The 18,544-nt window shown below is 56.4% G+C and overlaps 2 protein-coding genes across 12 annotated transcripts; one reads left to right on the forward strand and one right to left on the reverse strand.

Annotated features, from left to right (window-relative positions):
• The first annotated feature begins 903 nt into the window (after positions 1–903).
• IGSF8 (immunoglobulin superfamily member 8) lies at positions 904–8,459 on the forward strand. 2 transcript variants are annotated; one of them, XM_030824128.1, is made up of 8 exons: positions 904–951; positions 1,267–1,378; positions 4,534–4,911; positions 5,613–6,074; positions 6,455–6,862; positions 7,103–7,516; positions 7,861–7,991; positions 8,191–8,459. In XM_030824128.1, exons 2-7 carry the CDS (start codon positions 1,312–1,314, stop codon positions 7,974–7,976), a joined length of 1,845 nt encoding a protein of 614 aa, XP_030679988.1. In that variant the 5' UTR covers positions 904–951; positions 1,267–1,311; the 3' UTR covers positions 7,977–7,991; positions 8,191–8,459. The 2 variants fall into 2 exon arrangements, with proteins under 2 accessions (XP_030679988.1, XP_030679989.1); XM_030824129.1 differs by lacking the exons at positions 904–951; positions 1,267–1,378 and adding an exon at positions 1,409–2,076.
• KCNJ9 (potassium inwardly rectifying channel subfamily J member 9) lies at positions 6,261–18,247 on the reverse strand. 10 transcript variants are annotated; one of them, XM_030824133.1, is made up of 5 exons: positions 17,790–17,877; positions 16,919–17,015; positions 16,579–16,686; positions 14,935–15,898; positions 9,252–12,323 (listed from the first exon to the last, which is right to left on the reverse strand). In XM_030824133.1, the coding sequence occupies exons 4-5, from the start codon at positions 15,782–15,784 to the stop codon at positions 11,992–11,994; spliced, it is 1,182 nt and encodes a 393-aa protein (XP_030679993.1). In that variant the 5' UTR covers positions 15,785–15,898; positions 16,579–16,686; positions 16,919–17,015; positions 17,790–17,877; the 3' UTR covers positions 9,252–11,991. The 10 variants fall into 10 exon arrangements, with proteins under 10 accessions (XP_030679992.1, XP_030679993.1, XP_030679994.1 ...); XM_030824132.1 differs by lacking the exons at positions 16,579–16,686; positions 16,919–17,015 and adding an exon at positions 6,261–6,328 and having other exon boundaries at positions 12,094–12,323; positions 17,790–18,061; XM_030824134.1 differs by lacking the exons at positions 16,919–17,015; positions 17,790–17,877 and adding an exon at positions 18,076–18,247.
• Positions 18,248–18,544: the final 297 nt, after the last annotated feature.

Below are 18,544 nucleotides of genomic sequence, written 5' to 3' on the forward strand. Positions count from 1 at the left end.
TCTCTTCCCACTGTCACTGAACATAGAGACTCCTTCACCTAAATGCCAGGTCTAAACTAGGTCTAAACTAAGCCTCTTAGGAAGCAGTTCAAATAATAATTCAAAACCTAAAACAAAATAATCCTTCTTTATCTCCCATTTCGTGTTAGTTCCCTGTGCCAAACACTTTATGTACATTACCTATCATCACAATAACCCTTTGGGTGATGTGATCAACCTCAATTCAATTTGCAGAGGAGAAAACTGAAGTTAAAGGAGGTTAAACAACTGGGCTAGGATCACCCAACCCAGAAATGACGTCACATGGACGGCCCCCTCTCCTAATCCATTTTTCTTTTGGTTTTGCCCTCTGAGGGGGTGAAAAACAGGTCTCCAGTGACCTTCTGGATCCTGGAAGCGCCCTTCAGCTCAAACCCTTCGCATTCAGGAACTCCTGGGTTCCACCAACCCCTACTTCAGCAGGGTTTGCAGCGAGGACTATGGCTCAGAGCAAATAACTGAATTCTAAATGCGTGGTCACAGTCAGCTCGCCAATCCCAGGGACCCTGCACCCAATTCTCCAGGAAAAGCTGGCAGGTGGAGTGCGCTCTGTGCGAAGGTGGGTGGGAATTTCGAAACGCCGAGGTGCAGTTAGCTCACTCCTGCGGGGGCCTCGGGCGGAGCCAGGGCCAGGGGCGGGGCGAGGCCGGGGTCCGGGGCGGAGCCAGGATTGGAGGCTGACGTTAGCCTTCGGGGGACGGGAAATGGGTGTGGCTTGGGACTGGGGCGGGGCCGGGGCCCGGGGAGGAGCCAGGATTGGAGTCCGACTGTAGTCCTGGTAGGGCGGGGTGGTGGAGGGGCCGGAACTGGGGGCTGGGCCGAGGCCCGGGGCGGAGCCAGGGCTGCAGTCTTGTGGGGCGGGGCGGGGAGGGGCGGGGCCGGGGCGGGGCTGGGACTCGATGCGACGCAAAGGTGAGTTCCGAGGGGCGGGGCCGGGCCAGGGCCAGGTGTGGAGAAAAGGCAGGAGTCTGGCGGGGTGGGGCGGGCAGGGCCAGGGCTGGGTCCGGGGCGGGGCAGGCCTAGACGGGGCGGGGGAAGGGGCGGTGCCGGGGCGGGCCGGGACGAGAATGGTCTCAGAACTGCCGAGGGCTGGAGGGAAAGCAGCGGGAGGGGCGGAGGGAGGGGATTCGGCAGCTCCAGTTCAGCTCGCTCGGCGCACCCACGCCTCGCTGCCCCGCTTCCTTACCCCCACCTGGGCATGCGCCCCCCACCCTTCCGGCCCCCCAGAACCCGCGCCATCCCCCGGAGCCTCCCCAGAGCTGGCCGCGCAGGATGGGCGCCCTCAGGCCCACGCTGCTGCCGCCGTCGCTGCCGCTGCTGCTGCTGCTGCTAATGCTAGGTAAGCCAGGCCCCCGTTCCGGTTCCCGGCTCTGCCGGGCAGGTGCCTGCCATCCAGCACCTCCCAAACATTTCGGGGCTGCTCACATCCTCCTCCGTCAGGGGTACCTCCAGCCTCCCCCGGGGTCGGCGTCCAGCTGCGCTTTGTGGCTGCCCGCCGAGCCAGTCTTGGGAAGAGTGCAGGCTTCCCAGCTCTAAGCCAGGGACTGGGGCATAGGGAGGACCCACTAAGGTGCTGCCCCAGGCACTGCTCGGCCTCCCGGGGCAGGCCCCACTTCTCAGCTAGCATATCCACGTCCTGGGGTCGCTGCACCAAATACTGCGACTCCTTTCTGCCCCACACTCAGCTACAGGCCTGGCCTTGGGTGCCCGCCCTACGTGGGCAGTGCCTGCCCAGCTTCATAATTGCCCCAGAGTTGGCTGGAGGCCCAGAGGCCAGTTCTGCCCACGATCTTTGAAGTAAGTCTCTCCCAGTTGTGCTCCACACACTTCATCAACTGGGGGCAGTTCCCTCTCTCACCCCCATATCCACCCTGGGTTGGGTCCCTCTTTGCCCTTCTTCCTCTCTCCCAAATGGCACTTGGCTCTGCAGCCACCCATCAGTTTTCACACCGCTTAGTTCCAGCTTCCTTGCCTCAGGAGAAACCAGGTTCCATGGAGACTGATCCTGGGATCTCCAAGCACCTTGTGCCTGCTGTGGTGGGTGTTTATGATGGGGTGTTCTGGGCCAATCTTGCATGGATGCATGGGGATAATGACAGTGGAATTGTTTTTGGCCTGAACTGGAGGGCTCCCTGTAGGAGGTGGTCTGGGGAAGAGTATGGCCTGGAGACAGTGAAACTGCCAGTACAGATGTTGATGAGGCTGAAGCCCTTGAAATGAGAGTGAAGCGTGGGGGTGGGGATGGTGACTTCAGAGCTGCTGTCGTCAAGGCAGAGGCTGAAGGTAGCCCCAGCTGCCTGTTTCTAGACCAGAGCTCCACAGTGGCACCAAGCAAAGCCTTCTCCTGCTGCAGGTCCCTGGGCCCTGCAGGGTTAGGATGAGTCCTCACCCTGGTCCCTGGGCAGGTGGCAGGAGGATGTACAGAGAGGAAGGCGCTGTGGGGCCTGCGTTGCCTAGCACTTGGTGTTTTTTCCCCAGTGGGCAGCATGGAGCAGGGAGGAGCCCAGGGAGGTGGGGAAGTGCTGGCCTGTGTTTGAAAAAGGAGCACGTAGAGGTCTGAGCACCCACTGCCTGTGGGCACTTACATTCATTTCACAAATGAGGAAAATGAAGTAACTTGCCCCAGAGAGCACATTTAGTGAGCATTGGGGCTAGGATTTGAACACAGATCTGATTCCAAAGCAGGCCTCTTTGCTCTACCTTTCCTTGCTGTGACTGATACAGAGGAGGGGAGAGAGAGCTGTGTGGCAACTGATTTCCTAAGGCTGTGGAGGTGACTTTCCCATGGGCATCCCCAAGCATCAGCAGTTGTGGAGCCAGGAAGATGGGAGGGGGCCTTCTGAGCAGTCTGCCCCGAGGCAGTCAGGGAAGGTGTCAGCTTGGCTGTCTCCACCATCACCCTGATTATGAAACTTGCCTGGCCTGGGGCAGGGCTCTCCTGAGTCACATACGCACTCACACACGGTCAGAGCTGGAGCTCTTAGTTCTCCTCCAGTGTGGAAACTGAGGCCTAGGACAGAAAGACTGGATCCCAGGCCACACAGCTGGGCATGGGGATGGTGCTGGAATCCCACTTCCTGACTGGCAGCCTGTGCCCTTAACAACAGACCATGAGTTCTCCCTGTGACTCAGCCAGAGGATGAAAGAAGGGGCTAGGAGCCCAGCAGCAGGGGTGGGGAAGTTCAGAGGAGCCGTTCCAGAGAAGCTGGAGGGTAGAGTTTGACCACAGACTCCTGGGCATTTTCCTCTAGCTCCTGCAGAGAGTCCATGGTATCCCCCTGGGCAGCCTAAAAGTGACACTCTGGTTGGTGAGGTCAGTCCCTTCAGGCCTGGCCTTGGAGTTTCCCCATCTTCCTCCCTGGTTTTGTCCCTCTGGAGGAGTGTGTAGAAGCCATCTAGGGACAGCATGATCTTGGCTAAGATATTATATTTTTCCTGCCTTACCTTTCTCATCTGTAAAATGGGAAGAGGTGGGGAGGGGTGGCCTAGCCCTTTTTACATTCTGAGGTTCTGTGTTCTTATCTAGTGGGAGCTATGGAAGGAGAGAAGGGAGGAGCTAAGCCCTCTAAGTCTGCCAGGAGTATCTACTGGGGTAGGGTTGGGCATAGAGGTGGAGTAGGGTGAAGAAGAGAGGTTTGGCCTTTCTGAAGGGGGAGAGGTGAGAAGGGGCAGCTAGGGATTTAGTGTCTCCCTACAGAAAGACAGCCATATATGTAAATGAATGCATACCATATGCAAATGAGGGCTTTTGTTAAGGAACTGGGGCAGGCGCCTTGTGTGTCTGCTGGGCTAGCCCGAAAGGTTGGCAGGCACTGGAGGAGGGGATCTTCTGCCCCCAATGGCCAGGGCAGAGCCTGGATCTTGCCCCAGAAGCCCCAGCTGCCTGGGCAGCCCTATGGGGTGAGAGAAGCAGTGAGCTCATGGCACAGCTGGAGGGGGGAGGGCATTGTGTGGTGAGAACTGACTGGGCCTGTGCCCTTTCCAGCTAGGGTCACTGGCTCCATTGTCTGGCCCAGGTGACACAGCTGAGCCAACTAGCACTTCTGAGCAAGACTGCCAGCTCCCCTCAAGCAAAGGAGAGGGACATGTAGTCTCAGAGTCCCCTGGCTCCCCTTGCCAGGTGCTGAGGAAGGAATGGCAGACATGGAGGTGGGTGAGTGGCAGGGACAGATCAAGGTTCATTGGAACCAAGGCCTGGTTAGGTCAGGAATCAGATGTACTCCTTTCTGCCTTCAGGCGCTCTGCTTCTAGTCCACCGGAAATGGGATGCATCTGGGTGCCAAGGCAATCCTGGGCCCATGCCACCTCCTTGAGATCCAGGTGTCTTATATCACAGCATCCCTTTCCTATTCTCAGAACAGGGTCCAAGCTGTGGACAAGCTTCCCCAGGTCTCCTTTCCTTTTGTAGGCAGAGATCAAGAATGATGCTTGTGGCGGCAGAGGGCATGGAATGAGGAACCAGGCATCTCCAACTCCTTCTGCCTTTCCCTACAGGAATGGGATGCTGGGCCCGGGAGGTGCTGGTCCCCGAGGGGCCCTTGTACCGCGTGGCTGGCACAGCTGTCTCCATCTCCTGCAATGTGACCGGCTATGAGGGCCCTGCCCAGCAGAACTTCGAGTGGTTCCTGTATAGGCCGGAGGCCCCAGATACTGCACTGGGCATTGTCAGTACCAAGGATACCCAGTTCTCCTATGCTGTCTTCAAGTCCCGAGTGGTGGCGGGTGAGGTGCAGGTGCAGCGCCTACAAGGTGATGCCGTGGTGCTCAAGATTGCCCGCCTGCAGGCCCAGGATGCTGGCATTTATGAGTGCCACACCCCCTCCACTGATACCCGCTACCTGGGCAGCTACAGTGGCAAGGTGGAGCTGAGAGGTACTGGGCCCTGGGACGGGGTGGGGCCACACACCCTCTCAAGGCAGAAAGTCAAGGCCACAAGTGACCTATCTAACTGCCCCTTAGGTTTTGTAGCCAAGGAACTTGAGGCCCAAAGAGGTTAAACGACTTGCACAAAGTCACCCAATAACTCAGTGGCTGATGTGGGACTCAAACTCAGAGTTCCTCACCCAGGCCAGTGCTCGTCTTATCATATTAAGACCCCTCCTGGGAGAAGAAGTGTCCTTAAGTTGTCCAGTCCCGTTTCCATTCCCAAGAACGAGAAAGACTGTTGGGTTGAATAGACTCTACTCCTGGACAGTACAGGACCCAGATCTGGGAAAGAGAGTAGAGTTAGGGAAGGAGTTAGACCATATGACATTCTCACTCTCTTAAGTTTCTTTGTCTTCTGAGAAGAAAGACAGAGCCGCTTTTCTCAGTATTTCAAACAGTGGTCAGTCTCAAACATAAGGGTGAGTAGGTGATGGGCTGGTTCTATGAAATTCAACAAGTATTTATTGAGTGCCTGTGCTGTTCCCAGTACTGCCCTTGGCACCACTGAGTTACAGAAGAAATAATACAACATGCGATCTTTGCCCTCTGGGAGCTCACAGTCTATTTAGGGAGATAGGCTATACACAGGACACAGTAACAAGGGCTGCCAGCTCCCAGCCCTCCCTCACTCCAGCTGTTCTCTCCAGTTCTTCCAGATGTCCTCCAGGTGTCTGCTGCCCCCCCAGGGCCCCGAGGCCGCCAGGCCCCAACCTCACCCCCACGCCTGATGGTGCATGAGGGGCAGGAGCTGGCACTGGGCTGCCTAGCGAGGACAAGCACACAGAAGCACACACACCTGGCAGTGTCCTTTGGGCGATCTGTGCCTGAGGCACCAGTTGGGCGGTCAACTCTGCAGGAAGTGGTGGGAATCCGGTCAGACTTGGCCGTGGAGGCCGGAGCTCCCTATGCTGAGCGACTGGCTGCAGGGGAGCTTCGTCTGGGCAAGGAAGGGACTGATCGGTACCGCATGGTAGTAGGGGGTGCCCAGGCAGGGGACGCAGGCACCTACCACTGCACTGCCGCTGAGTGGATTCAGGATCCTGATGGCAGCTGGGCCCAGATCGCAGAGAAAAGGGCTGTCCTGGCCCACGTGGATGTGCAGACGCTGTGTAAGTGCCACTTACACATCCCACTGTGGGAGCTGGGAGGGACAGTGTCCTGGTGGGCACTGTGGCCACAGGGGGTACCAGATAGCCATCATCTGACTCCAAGGAACTCATCTTCCATGGAGTGTGCAGCCTTGTTAGCATTTCTTCCCCCGCTGCCCTTGATGGGTTTTCTCTGCTCAGAAATTGGGTATAGAGATAGGAGGCCCATGGCTGAGGGGTGAGATTCAAGCCCCCAAGTAGAAAGATGGTCATACCTAGTAAGGGGGAGACAGGAGGTTTTGAAGTTGCTGCTGTCAAGTAGGAAACAGAAAGTTGGGGAATCAGGTGCCTCTGTGTCCCCTACTGCCTCCATGACACCTCTTCCCCTTCCTGTGTTTCAGCCAGCCAGCTGGCAGTGACAGTGGGGCCTGGTGAACGTCGGATTGGCCCAGGGGAGCCCTTGGAACTGCTGTGCAATGTGTCAGGGGCACTTCCCCCAGCAGGCCGTCATGCTGCATACTCTGTAGGTTGGGAGATGGCACCTGCGGGCGCACCTGGGCCCGGCCGCCTGGTAGCCCAGCTGGACACAGAGGGTGTGGGCAGCCTGGGCCCTGGCTATGAGGGCCGACACATTGCCATGGAGAAGGTGGCATCCAGAACATACCGGCTACGGCTAGAGGCTGCCAGGCCTGGTGATGCGGGCACCTACCGCTGCCTCGCCAAGGCCTATGTTCGAGGGTCTGGGACCCGGCTTCGTGAAGCAGCCAGTGCCCGTTCCCGGCCTCTCCCTGTGCACGTGCGGGAGGAAGGTGAGAGGGGGCTGGGCCCTGGACGGGGTTCAAGGATTGTCAACCCGTTTTCCTTCTGTTTCCATGACCCCCTCCCTCTCCATCAGCTCAGGAGATGTGGCTTGCAGGCCACAGCCTCACGCTCCTCTTCTACCAATATTGTGGGAATACCCTGAGTTTCCTGGGGCGGTGCTTGGCAGCAACCCTAACCCCATGCTCCCTGGCCCTGCACCTTCCGACCCCATGTCCTTCGTTCTGCAGGTGTGGTGCTGGAGGCTGTGGCATGGCTAGCAGGAGGCACAGTGTACCGTGGGGAGACTGCCTCCCTGCTGTGCAACATCTCTGTGCGGGGTGGCCCCCCAGGACTGCGGCTGGCCGCCAGCTGGTGGGTGGAGCGACCAGAGGACGGAGAGCTCAGCTCTGTCCCTGCCCAGCTGGTGGGTGGCGTGGGCCAGGATGGTGTGGCAGAGCTGGGAGTCCGGCCTGGAGGAGGCCCTGTCAGCGTAGAGCTGGTGGGGCCCCGAAGCCATCGGCTGAGACTACACAGCTTGGGGCCCGAGGATGAAGGTGTGTACCACTGTGCCCCCAGCGCCTGGGTGCAGCATGCCGACTACAGCTGGTACCAGGCGGGCAGTGCCCGCTCAGGGCCTGTTACAGTCTACCCCTACATGCATGGTGAGTGACACCCCCTCCACCCTCCTCACTCTGCCTTCCTCCTGGCCCCTGCCACTGGCCTTCCCTTCCCATCTTCTGACCCTCCTGCTACTATCTCTCTTCTCCACATCATGTCACATGAAGTCTCAAAAAATCCAACTTCCAGCCCTGCAGTGCCCACCTGCATAGGGTCCTCTGTGGTTGATGCTGACTTGTGTGCTGAGGGGGCAGGCTGTGGGCAGGGATGGGGGTGTCTGTGAATGGAGAAGGTGGGTTCAGAGAACTTGATGGGGAAAGCGTAGAGGCAAGTGTGATGGGTGGAGGATGATGGCATCCTCTCTGAACGGTCATCCTCTCTCCCCCAGCCCTGGACACCCTATTTGTGCCTCTGCTGGTGGGCACAGGGGTGGCCCTAGTCACTGGTGCCACTGTCCTTGGTACCATCACTTGCTGCTTCATGAAGAGGCTTCGAAAACGGTGATCCCTTACTCCCCAGGTGAGGGAAAAGAACCCCCCAACCTTGTTTTCATTGGGCTTCCCACCCCCAAGTCCTGAACCAAGCTGCTCCCTCCCAGGCCCCACCTGGAGGAGGAGTAGGCAGCTGAGATCCACAGGGCCCTGTTAAGGGGTGGAGGCCGTGAGGGAGCCCCACTCAGGGCTCTCTGTCCTTAGCCCACGCCGGGCGACCTTTTCAGGTCTTGCAGGTGTCGACTGTCTTCTGGCCCAGCTCCAAGCCCTCCTCTGGTTGCCTGGACACCCTCTCCCTCTGTCCACTCTTCCTTTAATTTATTTGATCTCCCACTACTCACAATGGGAGACATGCCTCCCCTTCCCCACTCCTTCCCTCCCAAGCCCCTCCCTCTGGCCTTCTGTTCTTGATCTCTTAGGGATCCTATAGGGAGGCCATTTCCTGCCCTGGAATTAGTTTTTCTAAAATGTGAATAAACTTGTTTTATAAAAAGCAGGCTTGGCTGTGTCTTCCCTACCATGAGACTGTAACAGGCTCAGCGTGCATAGTAGGGAGGTGGTTGGGGGTTGACAACCTATTCTAGACGACCCAGGCCTCTTTTCCCACCACAAACACCATCTGGCCTCCATGGGCCATGCCACCCACCCCAGGAGGGGACACCTGGGTTCCATCTGCTGCCTGAACTGCCAGGGCTGAGACAACGCCTGATTGGACTCCTACTTGGGGAGGGAAGCATAGAAAAGGAGGGTAGGTTCCAGCTGCATGTGGTCCCCCCTCCCCAGCTTCTCCCATGTTAAAGGGCATGGCCCTCCAGGGGCAGTGCCTTTTCTGAGCTCCCCAGACTTTCCCCAACTCTTCCCGTCTCATTCTCCTGGTCAGGCTAGTCTTGGACCTGACTCCTCCCACTAGGTCCTGGGGCTGAAATTCTTGTTCCTTCTGACCAATAGCAGCAGAATAGAAGCCTCAGAACACAACTGATACTCAGGCTGGGACAACAGGCAGTCAGGGGAGGGCCTGTGTATCCACAGAGCCATTACACCCGCATGTACTTGCTGTACCTGCATATACCCACTACCCGCATATACCCACTACACCTGCATATACCTGCTACACCCGCATATACCTGCTTCACCTGCCTATACCCACCCTGGGGTCTCCTCCCTCCCACCCTTCAGCTTCTCCCCTCCTCCAGTGCCCCAGGAGTTTCATGAATTTTCTTGCCTAAGGATTCTCTGATCCTAAAATTCTTACCGGCACGGCACCTTAACAGACATCTGGTAGGCCTCCTTCAGTTGTTATTTAAACATTTATTGAGCATTACGAGTTTGCTAAGTGTCATTTTTACAGATGAGGAAACTGAGGCCCAGATATGAGATTTGCCCAGAGTCATAGAGCTAATTAACAAGTGTCAGGAGTAGGACCTAGGTCTCCTGACTTGTTGCACTGTACAGTGGTGCCCTGAGTGGTGACAGTGGCGAGGAGAGGTGTGGCAGGGTCTCAGTGACTTCAGCAGGCAGGAGGGGCCTTTCCAGACTCAGTTTCTCTGCTTGTTCAGCTGCAATGGGTTGGCTCCTGTGTGAGTGCCTGTGTGTGGATACCAAGTATCCCACCCCCTCTTGTCCAGACCCCCCTGTTCTACTGAAACCCGAATGAATCCTCATTCCCCATCCCAACATCTGTTCTTAGGGGACCAGTCAATGCCAGGCTTCAGGAATCTCATCTTTGATGACGACCCCAGTGGCCCTGTGACCTGAGGCAAAGATGTCCGTGCTTTGACTGAAAGGAAGGGACTGGGACTTGGGTCCTCTCTGAGTGAACCCAAGCTGTCTGGGCTCCTTCCATGGCCCTCTTTCTTGCTTCCAGAGGACCCATAGGGCCCTGGCTGTGCCCATAGGACCCTGGCTGTGCCCCATAGGACCCTGGCTGCCCAGCCTGGAACAGAGAAGACTGGAGTGCTTTCCCCAGGGCGCTTATGAAAGGGCGGGAGTGGGATGTGGCCAGGGCCAAGGGAGGAGGCCCTTGCTGGGCCAGTGCTGCTGTGTGGGAGATAGATGCTGTCCCAGGGCAGGCTCTCCTGGGCCTATGCTTTTCTCCAGGCCAGCTTCAGGTCCCTTCCACCCCTCTGCCCCTCTCAACTTGCCATTGTTCTCCCTCACCATCCAGGAAGCTGCCGCTGGTGACTGGGATGTGATCAGGAAGCAGGTGGAGGTGGGGTGAGAATATGCATCTTTGGGACCCCCTGGCCCAATTGGGCTGACAGCAGGCTGCAGACACATCCAGATGTTCTGACTCCTATCGCTTCTCTCAGATTTTCTCCCACATTCAATCCTGCCTCCAGTCCCACAAGGGGTTCTGTCCTTTGCCCCTAAAACCGTTCCTGCTCCACCTCCCCCCGACCTCCCCAGGAGCCCCCTCAAGTCATTCTGATGGCTTCATCTCTCTGTCGGGCCCGCTCAGCTTCCAGACACCCCCTCCACTTGTCACTGCCCTGTTTCCACTGATGGTTGAGTTTCTGGGCCCAGAGTTAAACTCTTCAGCCTGGGCTTCAGGTCCCTTTCCCACACATAAAACCCCACCCTTCACATTTCTCTGTCTGCTCCTGTGAGGATCCTCAGCTTCTTCTCAGCTTCTCTTCATCTTCCTCTCAGCTACTCCTCAGTTTCTATGCCCCATGTCCTGAGACGACCTCCAAGTCTTCACTTAGAGCACAGGTTCTCAAAGTGTGGTCCCCAGTCCAGCAGCAGCAGCATGACCTGGGGACTTCTTAGGAATGCATAGTTTTGGTCCCCACCTCTTGGGTCAGAACCCTTGGAGTGGAGCCCAAAAATCTGTGTTTTAACAAGCCCTCCAGGTGATTCCAACGCACACTGGAGACTTCTAACTCCTGACTTACATATTCCCTATGCCTTACACCGGCCCCAGCCTTCTGATCACGCACACTCCCCCACCCTCCACGGGACTGCACAGGTTGTCAGTTTGAATTATCCCTCGTTCAGTTGCCACAGGTAGATTCCTCTGTTTTCCCAGGTGCCCCTTATTTTGAGGACAGGAACCAGGTTTTTGAATGTCCACTCCACATGGCACCCAATCAGTGATGTGAATGACTGTGCCCCAAGGACTCACTGCTTTTCTAGGGGCTCCCTCTGTCCCAGCTCCAGCGAACCCACTTTCTAGATCTCTCTCCTGGCCCTTCCTCCCCAGAACCTCTCTCTCTTCCTGCCTGTGCCTGATACCTGTAAGATCTCACTCCACTGTAAGAAAATAGCTATCCCTGGTTTTCCTTTCCCAGGCCCTTCTCCAGGCCCCAGCTCAGGCACCTGCCTGCTCTGCCTGCTTCCCTGAACTTGTGGACTAAGGTCATTCACACCTTGCTGAGCCCCTTGCATGCCTTCATCCTGGTGAGGGTGGAGCTAGGAGGGCACCCTCCTCACGTGCCCATCTTGGTCTGGCTCCTTTCTCCTTCGCTTCAGCTTGGCCTACCATGTCATTAGACAGTTGTGCCATATGTGGGGAGGCTGGCAGAAGAGGTGATTGGGGACTGCAATCCATCCTACACTCTGTTCCCCAAGCCATGCACCCTGGTTTGGGGCTGTATCTGTCTGGAGGAAAAGGGTTCCTTTTTAGAATTTGCACAGGGGTGTTCTGCAGGTTAGTGGCAGCCCTGAGTGGACCAATTGTCTACTGGTCCATTTATGTATCTGTCAGCTGTCTTTATCTGCTACCATCTTCCCATCCAACCCCCAAAAGTCCATCATTCTGTCCATCCATCCACTCATGAACAAATGTGAAGGTCAAACACACACTGGCATGTTCACCCGGCCCCACCCTCCATTTCCCTGAAATCAGGACCCTTCCCTTCCGTACTGGTTTCTAGACTTGAGGATCTGGAGGACGGGGACTTTCCAACTTTAGCACATTTCCAGGGGCTTTGCCTTCCTCCTTCTCCTCCTCCACCACCTCCGATATGCAGTTCCCCATGTATCTGTGTCTGGCCCCCGGTCTGCCACAGGGGTCTGGAGGAAGCTGGTCACACCTTGGACTCACTCTCTGGGGGTGGCAGGCAGCCATTCTGCTCCTTGTCAGCCCCAGCTTCCCCACCCGCCCCCTCCCCCGCCCCCTCCTCCTCCACCTTCTCATCCAGCCGGCTGGGGATGGACCAGTAGAGATGGGCATCAAGGCGGGCCGCAGCCTCTGCCAGCTCTCGAGCACTGCAGGAAGGTGTGGGCACCTCAAAAGTCTCGTGAAAGCTGGCATAGTCCACCTCGTAGAAGCCGTCCTCCAGAGTCAGCACTGACGTGAAGCGGTGGCCCCACAGCACCTCGTCTACCAGGTAGGAGCTCCGAGCTTGGCATGTCATTCCTGGGAGGAGGGGCACCGGTCAGGGGGAATCTCAGCTCCAGGCTTCCCTCTCCTCTTCTCATTCCACAACCCTACTCCCAGCACCCTCCCTTCTATTCCTTCCTAAGGGCTCCCACCTCCCTTTGGTCTAGTCCATTCCCCCCCCCACCCCCCGGCTCCTGTTCTTACCCAGCTCCCTCAAGTCTTCTCCATTTGCCCCAACTCCTCTTAATGTCCAGCTCTTTTTTCCCCTCCTGTCATTTGGTGATGCCAACCAAAAAAAGCTTAACCTTGAAACTAACCTCAGGGATCCTCTAGTCCAACCTCTCACTCCATACAGTGCTCCCCAAAGGAGCATTTCTAACAATGGGCATCTAGCTTATACTTGATTACCTCCCGGGATTGATAGCTCACCATTTCATAAAGGGCCCACTCCTTTGTACGATAGCTCTAATAGTTGGGTTGTTCTTTATACAGAGCTAAAACCTGTCCCCTGGGATTTCCAACTCTTGGCTTCATTCCCCTCCCACTTCACAGTCCTCTGAGTATCTGAAAACAGGAGTCTCAGATTCCCTCATGTTTTCTCTCTTGACTTAACATCCCTGGCTTCCTCCACGATTCCTCATTTGACCTGGTTTTCCAAAATTCTACTTTTTTGATTACAAACCAGAATGGCCAAGGAGGGCCCTTTAAGCATTTTGAGTATAGTAAATTTTCCAACTGTGGCCTGCTCTGTGCATAAGAGAGGGCGCACCATCTCTCTCTTCTGGCCATGATGCTTTCACTAATAGGGCCCAGGATAACATTACATAATCATTTTGGAGGCTGCATCACATTGCTACGACATCAAGCCTGTAGCCAACTAAAACTCCCAGTTCTTTTTTCACCAGTGCTCTTCCATGCTGTGCTTACATAAGTGATTTTTTTAAAGCCTAAATGTAGAATTTTATATTTATTCATTTTAAATGTCATCTTGCTGGGTTTTGGCTCATTATTCTTGCTTTTCAAAAGCGTTTTGAATCCTGACTGTCTCACCCAAAATATTACCATCCTTTCCAGCTTTATATCTCTAGAAAAACAGATTCCTATCCCTTATCTCTTCTGTCCTGGTCCTCCCTGCCCAGGGCCTGTGTCCTATCTTCCTGTTGGGCTGGTGCACCCCTCAGGGCAGGTCATTCTCCTTTCTGCCACAGGGTCTTGCCCCCAACCCATATCCGTCTCGGAACAAGGGGAAACAGAAGAGTGAACATTAGCTAACCGGAGAGTGGCTGTCAACTCGGAAAGCCTGGCGCTGAGACATTGGTGTTCCTCGGTGAAGTTGGAATAGAAAGTATCCAGTGGGAGAGAGGAGAAAGAGGCATAAGGGACACTGGGGAGAGAAGGGCTTCGAGGAGGAGAGGGCAGGGCTGGGGGTACAAAGAGAAAAGAGGGCCGGGCAGGAACTTCCCTGGAGGGTGAGGGGCCTGCCTGAGATACTGGCAAAAAAGGACTGACAGCTGGAGAGAGAGAGAGGAAAGGGAACGGGGTGAGTGGGGGAAGGGGAAAGAGTCGGGGTGAAGCAGGAATGGGAACAGTGATGGGGAGCTGGGGTTGGGGTGTGAAGCGGAGGCTCAGCGTAAAGGGGCCAGAGAAAGGATCTGAAGGCACCAGCTTGTCAGCGAAGCCGGCAGGGAGCATCAGCAGCTCTGGCGTCAGAGGCAGGGACTGCGGCGCCCCCTAGTGGGCCTTTGGTCCTCCACCCGCAGTTTCCTCATCCTCATCTATCCTCTAGATCTCAAGTCTTAAGTGACCTCCTTTGCGACTCCTGTAACACTGGTCTTTTTCCACCTGCTCCCAAAGCCTTCACTGTGTAGGTCTGGGTTGGACTTAATGACATCACAGATGAGTTGCCAGTTCCTTTTGGAAAAGGGCTAGAAATGGTAACATCATCTATATCCCTTGTCAGTGGAAATGGATGAATTGGGAAACCAAGGCAGAAGTGAGACCAGGTATTAAGCTCCCCTCAAGATCCGGCCTAGAAATAACTCAGGCAATGGAAAACCTTCACCGTCAAATTCCAGGAGCCTGAACCTGGCTGCAGTGAGAAAACCCCTGAACCTAACCCCTCCTTCCAACTCGGGAGCACTAAACATTGAAGCCACATTGCCTGTGTCCAGTCCAGACATGGCCACTTATTGGCTTAGGAAAGTGGACAACTTCCTTAATTTCTCATTGGAGCAATCTCATCTCTAAAAAATGAGCACAATAACAAGAAGTTACCTTCAGAGGGTTCTTGTTAGGGTTAAATCGACTCAGAGGTGGAAAGTGCTTTGGAACTGCGCATGACACAGGGTGAGTACTGGGCGAGCACTAGCTATTATTACTATCCCTATTCCAAGTGACACATTCCTCTGGGCCCAGGGCCCCACGCCAGTGCCATTTCGGAGAATTCCTCCAAGCTTTCTCTTGGCCTTCTGCAGCGTTGCTTGGTTCCACCCCCGCCCCCGTGGCCCCCGTCTCACCTCACTCTCTCATCCTCCACCAGCCCCTCCATCCATCCTCCCCACCTCCCCGGCCCCTCGTCTCGCCCCTGCCTTCCTCGGCCCCGCCCACCCTCTGCCAGCCCCGCTCCCCTCCCCAGGCCTGCTCGCACCCGTGGCTTCCACCATGCCCTCGAGGATAACGACGATCTCGAAGTCGTCCCGCTCGAGGGCACGGCGCGACGCCTCCCAGAAGGGGCTGGCGGCGTCGATCTCGTGGCTGATAACCAGCGGCGAGACGAGGAAGAGGCGGTCGTCTCCCGTGTCGAAGCCCACGCTGAGGTCGGTCTGGTGCAGCGGGATGAACTCGCCCTCCAGCGTCTGGCGCGAGCGGATGAGCTTGGCGCGGATGGAGGCCTCCACTATGTGTGAGGAGCGCAAGTCGCCCACGCGGAACATGAGGCAGAGGCGCCCGTCGCGCAGCGACACCACGGCGTGCGAGGAGAAGACGAGCGTGGCTGCGCGCTTGTTGGGCTGCGAGATCTTGACGAACATGCAGCCCACCATGAAGGCGTTCACCATGGAGCCCAGGATGGCCTGCAGCAGCAGCAGCACGATGCCCTCGGGGCACTGGTCGGTGATGACGCGGTGCCCGTAGCCGATGGTGGTCTCGGTCTCGATGGAGAAGAGGAAGGCGGCCACGAAGCCGTTGAGGTTGTTGACGCACGGCGTCCACGCGGTGTCCTCCAGGTGCTCCAGGTCGCCGCGGCCGTAGGCGATCAGCCACCAGATGGCGCCGAAGAAGAGCCAGGTGAGCGCGTAGGCCAGGACGAAGAATAACAGGCTGAGGCGCCACTGCAGGTCCACCAGCGTGGTGAACAGGTCCGTCAGGTAGCGGTATGTCTCGCGCACGTTGCCCTGCTGCACGTTGCACCGGCCATCCTTCTCCACGTAGCGCTGGCGGCCGCGCCGCCGCGGCTGCTCCTCCGGCCCGGGCGAGAAGGCCGCGTTCTCCTGCGCCATGGCGGCCGCGTCAGGGCGAGCGCTGCGGGCGCCTGGAGTGCGGCGGGGGCCCGAGCTGCTGCCACCTGCCGCGGGTCGCTGGGCGCCTAGGCGGCGTCGGGGGTCCTGGAGGGGCTTAATAAAGGTTTGCCGAATGAGTGGCCCCTCGGAGATGGGGAGGCACGGGACATCAGGGCCAGCACCGAGCCCTGGGGGTCCCTGGGCGAGTCCCTTCGTGTTTCCTGGCCTCTATTTCTGGGAATAACACATTCAGCCCTAACTGCCCCCCAGGCTCAGAAAGTTGTGAGGGTCAAATGGAATAATGTACCTGAACTGAATAGAACTGTGCAAGTTCCACGATGATTTTCAGGGGAAGGAGGTACCAGACATTTTGGTGCCATCACCTCCAGCTGGGGTGTGCAGCACCTCAGGGGCAGCCCCGGGGCCAAAGACCCAGGCCCAGATCCCCCTAGTGATTTCCTGAAATCACTAGACTGGGGGCTTTTTGGGGAGGGGGGCAGGCGGGTAATGGAGCCCTCCCTGCACTAAGGACTTCCACCATCCCTTCCCCAGCTGTAGCCAGTGCAGCCACCAATGGCTCTCCTCGCAGGCTGTTTTGAAGTTCACCCCAAGACTGACACACAGTCTTTCTCATTCTTCCCTCCTTGGACCTCACTCACTCCACTCCACTCCCTCCCCTCAACATGCTTACAAAGGAGAAAGAAATGAAAGCTGTGGAAAGTCAGTGGAAACCCTCCAGTGCACAAGGGCGGAACATTAGGAAATTCCCACTAGAAATCCTCCCTGAGACCTACCCACGATCACTGCTGCTCTTGGGCCAGCCTCATATCCCTTGGGTTTTTTCTCCTAGTGAAGACAGCCTGCAAATGGGGAGGGGAACTGGAAGATCCCAACACAGAAGCCTGGGAAAGGAAGCCCAGAGTTATTAAGAGTTAGGCTCATATCCCTCTGGGATCCTATTCTTCATGAGAGACATGGAATCAGATCAAGTGAAGCACTAAGCACCCACATTTATTTCCCCACTCCCTCTAGTTATATTTCCCCCCAGCCTCTTACTTCCCATGGACTATCCTAACACCAGCCCCGCCCCCACCTGCCATATGCCCCAAAGCCCACATTCCAAGCGAAGCCCACCTGATTTTGCTTCACATGCTTGCCTCTGAGGAGCTCTCTGAGCTGCAGTCTGCTCTGAGAGAGGTCCGGAGCCCTTCCCCAAAGCACCCAGGGTCCTCTAGGAGATATGGACCATACAGGGGAAGGTTTAGAATAAGGATTTGGGACTCTTCCACCTTCCCTTCTCTTTCCTGGGAATGATCCTCTCCTCCCACTCCACGGAAACGTGGGCTGGCTAGTGGGTGGGGGATGGAGGAGTGTGCCATAGGAACCACAGATGGCCTGGATGGTTGACCAGGTCCTGAGGAGAAACTGCCTGGGTATGTGACTCTAAACCTAGCACTCCAGCATCTTATGTTCTGGGGTGAGGTGCTCTGCAGTCAGCACTCTGGAGAGGGTGTGTGTGTGTGTGTGTGTGTGTATGTGTGTATTGGGGTAGAGAGGGCAGGAAGAGAAATCAAAATGAAATGGCTTTGAGCTTAGGGGCACCCCCTGCATTTATTGTCCATGAAGTCAGGGGACACAGGGTCCAAGAGCCCCATGGCAATGGAAGATTAGGGTCTCCCCTGCCCCCAACAATGGGCTTCCTTTTCCTTCCCTGTAGCTCAGATGTCCTCAGGAAGAGTAAGCATTGACTGGCTCAGAGACCCTAGGTCATGCAGAAAATGACCCTGCTCCCATCATCCTAGCTTTAGTCCCAGGTGGGCTTCCAGATGATCTCTCTGCCCAGGGATGGGGAAGGAACCCCAATGTCGGATCACCCCCAGAACTCTCTCACTCTCCATTGCCCCAGGGATCTAGGTAAACCTTATTTTCAGTGTGTCCCACATCCTGTCTTCCTGAGTGGGGGACTGCATTTTTCTCAGGGGAAGGAAAAGTATGAAATTGTTACCTCTGTCTCAAGATCAAGGACTTGATTTCTCCATCTTCCCTCCAAGAATTTCAGTTCCTCCAACCTACTCCTCATTTCTTGTGCATGCTATGACCCCTTTGCAGAAGATCGCAATACCACTTTTCCTGGGCCCTTCTTCCTCCCTCTAGAGAGCTGGGGAGTAAGGGGGCTCATTTTTTGGAAGGAGAGACCTAGTGAAAACTCCCCCAAGAACCAGCTCCCCCCAAACCCCCAATTGCCTTGGAAATAGGGGCCCAAACCCCAAGTCCCCCGCAACTCAACTCACAGCACGTGGAGAGGAGAGTAGCCGGCAGCAGAGACCCCTGGGGGGTGGCGTCCATGCCCCTGACACCGCCCCCCCCACGGGCCCCCTGAAGGGTGGGAGCCGCAGACACCGCTGTTTCTCCTAAATGTAGCGGCAGCTCTGACTAGGACTTGCTATCTGTGTCATCCCTACTTCCCAGGCTCCCCTGCTCCTCTCTCGTTTCCACGGCAACCAGTCTGGCGACAGCTCCAGAGCATCCCCCTCCCCTCCCCAGTCCTGGGTACCACTAGGGGTTGATCCAAACCACACGCCATAGTTATTTTTAGCCAAAGTCCCTCCTCCTGGACAACTCAGAGCTTGGGTCCTCACCCCCTCATAGGAAAAAAAAAAAAAAAAAAGAAGAAGAAGAAGAAAGAAAAACAAAGCTGGCATGCTGGCTCTTTCCTAAGAAGCTCCTTGCTGGGGGAAAATAGAAGCCCTCATGTATTTG

This window comes from Nomascus leucogenys, chromosome 12 (genome assembly GCF_006542625.1).
Source record: "Nomascus leucogenys isolate Asia chromosome 12, Asia_NLE_v1, whole genome shotgun sequence".
Classification (NCBI taxonomy): domain Eukaryota; kingdom Metazoa; phylum Chordata; class Mammalia; order Primates; family Hylobatidae; genus Nomascus; species Nomascus leucogenys.